This window comes from Elephantulus edwardii, unplaced genomic scaffold (genome assembly GCF_000299155.1).
Source record: "Elephantulus edwardii isolate Elephantulus edwardi_28Jun2011 unplaced genomic scaffold, EleEdw1.0 scaffold00208, whole genome shotgun sequence".
NCBI lineage: Eukaryota > Metazoa > Chordata > Mammalia > Macroscelidea > Macroscelididae > Elephantulus > Elephantulus edwardii.
Genome location: NW_006399958.1, coordinates 5,106,449 through 5,108,352, shown reverse-complemented (window position 1 = coordinate 5,108,352; position 1,904 = coordinate 5,106,449). Strand labels below are relative to the sequence as shown.

The 1,904-nt window shown below is 48.6% G+C and overlaps 1 protein-coding gene across 1 annotated transcript; it reads right to left on the bottom strand.

Moving 5' to 3' along the window:
• Nucleotides 1-229: 229 nt before the first annotated feature.
• FPR1 (formyl peptide receptor 1) lies at nucleotides 230-1,279 on the bottom strand. The gene has a single exon (XM_006897409.1). It carries the CDS (start codon nucleotides 1,277-1,279, stop codon nucleotides 230-232), a length of 1,050 nt encoding a protein of 349 aa, XP_006897471.1.
• Nucleotides 1,280-1,904: the final 625 nt, after the last annotated feature.

Sequence of the window (1,904 nt, the reverse complement as noted above, 5' to 3'; positions counted from 1 at the left end):
TGTTATTGTAGAATGAGTCTAAGGATCCAGGAGGGGTGGGAGAGGCTGGAAGCAGAGGGATGCGGATGTGCAGGGGGAGGAGGGATTAATCATTGGGTTGTACAATTTGATGTGTGCAGGGCTGAGGGAAATGGAAAGAATTTGTTCAAATTTGTATTAGAATTTTGTAAATAAACTAGTAGAAAATGTTTTAAAAAAAGATAAAAAAGAATGTCTACCAGTCCACTCATCAAGTTGCCTTTAACTCAACATTCGAAGGAGGTGATGTGGAATTGGCAGGTGTGCTCTCTGTCTGGCCTGCGTCCTCACTCAAGGCCCTCTCCAGACTGGCAGGCAAGGAGCGGATCAGCTTCTCTCGGAAGTCCTGGCCCACGAAGACATAGAGTATCGGGTTGAGGCAGCTGTTGAAGTAGGCCAGGGCACTGGTTATGTTAACCATAAGTCTGAAGGTCTCACTTAAATTCCACCAGCCGTTGCTGATCCTGACGGTGGCTATGAGGGCCACTAACTGATACGGGAACCAGCAGACAAAAAAGGCAGCCACAACGGAGAAGAGGACCCGCAAGGGGCGGTTGGACTTTATCAGGCCTTGTCTGTGGATCTTGGCAGCCACCAGCCCGTAGCAGATGGCCACAGTGGACATGGGCATACTGAAGCCAATGATGAATCTGATGATACCTCGGAGTGTGTACATGGTGGTGGCCACCTTCAGCCTCTCCGCGATGTCATTGGTCCAGGGGGAGAAGTCCAGAGTGCACACTGTCTTTCCTTGAATAGTCGCTGTAGTGGCGCGGATGATGACGGGCAAGGTGAAGAGCAGAGCAAGAATCCAGGGCACAAGGATCAGTCTCCTGGCCAGCCCGACGGTGCGGTGGTTCTGGGCCCACACTGGGTGCAGGACACAAATACAGCGGTCCAGGGCGATGAAAGCGATCAGAAACACGCTTCCAAACAGGTTGATGTCCACCACGGTCATGATGAACTTGCACGGGAACCAGCCAAACAGCCATTGTCTTCCTAAGGCTTGAGTGGTCATGGAGAAGGGCAAGGTGAGAGTGAAAGAGAAGTCGGCCACGGCCAAGTTCAAGTAAGAGATGGTGGTGACTGTGCGTGTCATCCGGAAGCCGGCCACCCAGATCACCAGGCCGTTGCCTAGGATGCCCAGGACAAAGGTAATCCCGATTATCACCAGGGAGACGATGGACAGGGCCACGTAGGTGGGCGACTCGGAGGGGATCCCTCTAGACAAATTGGTGGAAAGAGAGGTGTTGCTGGCCATCTTCCTTGCTCCTGAAACAGTTCAGTAATAGTCAGTTCTTAGTTAGAAACCTGACTGTAAGTTTTCCACACCCTCGTCTCTACACGAACTGGCTTTCCCACTCACATCTTCCTCTCTAACCCCTACAACCCCAGCACAGTGAGGAAACCCTCACCTCTGCCCACCACACCTACTCACACCAGTGAATTGATATATTTTTATCAGACCCTTTGGATCCGATTTTATCATTTAACATAGTCATACAACTGCTAGCATCAAAGCACCTGCTTTGGTATTATATGGGCTATCAGGCATGATAGCTCTCTGTCTTACAAGAGGCAAATACAGAGCAAAGAGCTTATGGAAAAAGCAGCTACTCGAACAAAAGCTTCAACATTTTTTTTTAAAGCTTCAACATTAATGTTCATTTCCACGTTCCTCTATAACCAAAAGGTGGAAACAGTCCAAATTTCCATCAACAGATGAATAGAAACAAACCAAAACCACAGATGAATGGATAAACAAAAATGTGGTCTTCAAAATTTAACAGAACAGCAAACAACAAATGCTGGCGAGGTTGTGAAGAATCTGGAACCCTTATTCACTGTTGGTGGGAGTGTAAAATGGTGCAACCACTGTGGAAGGC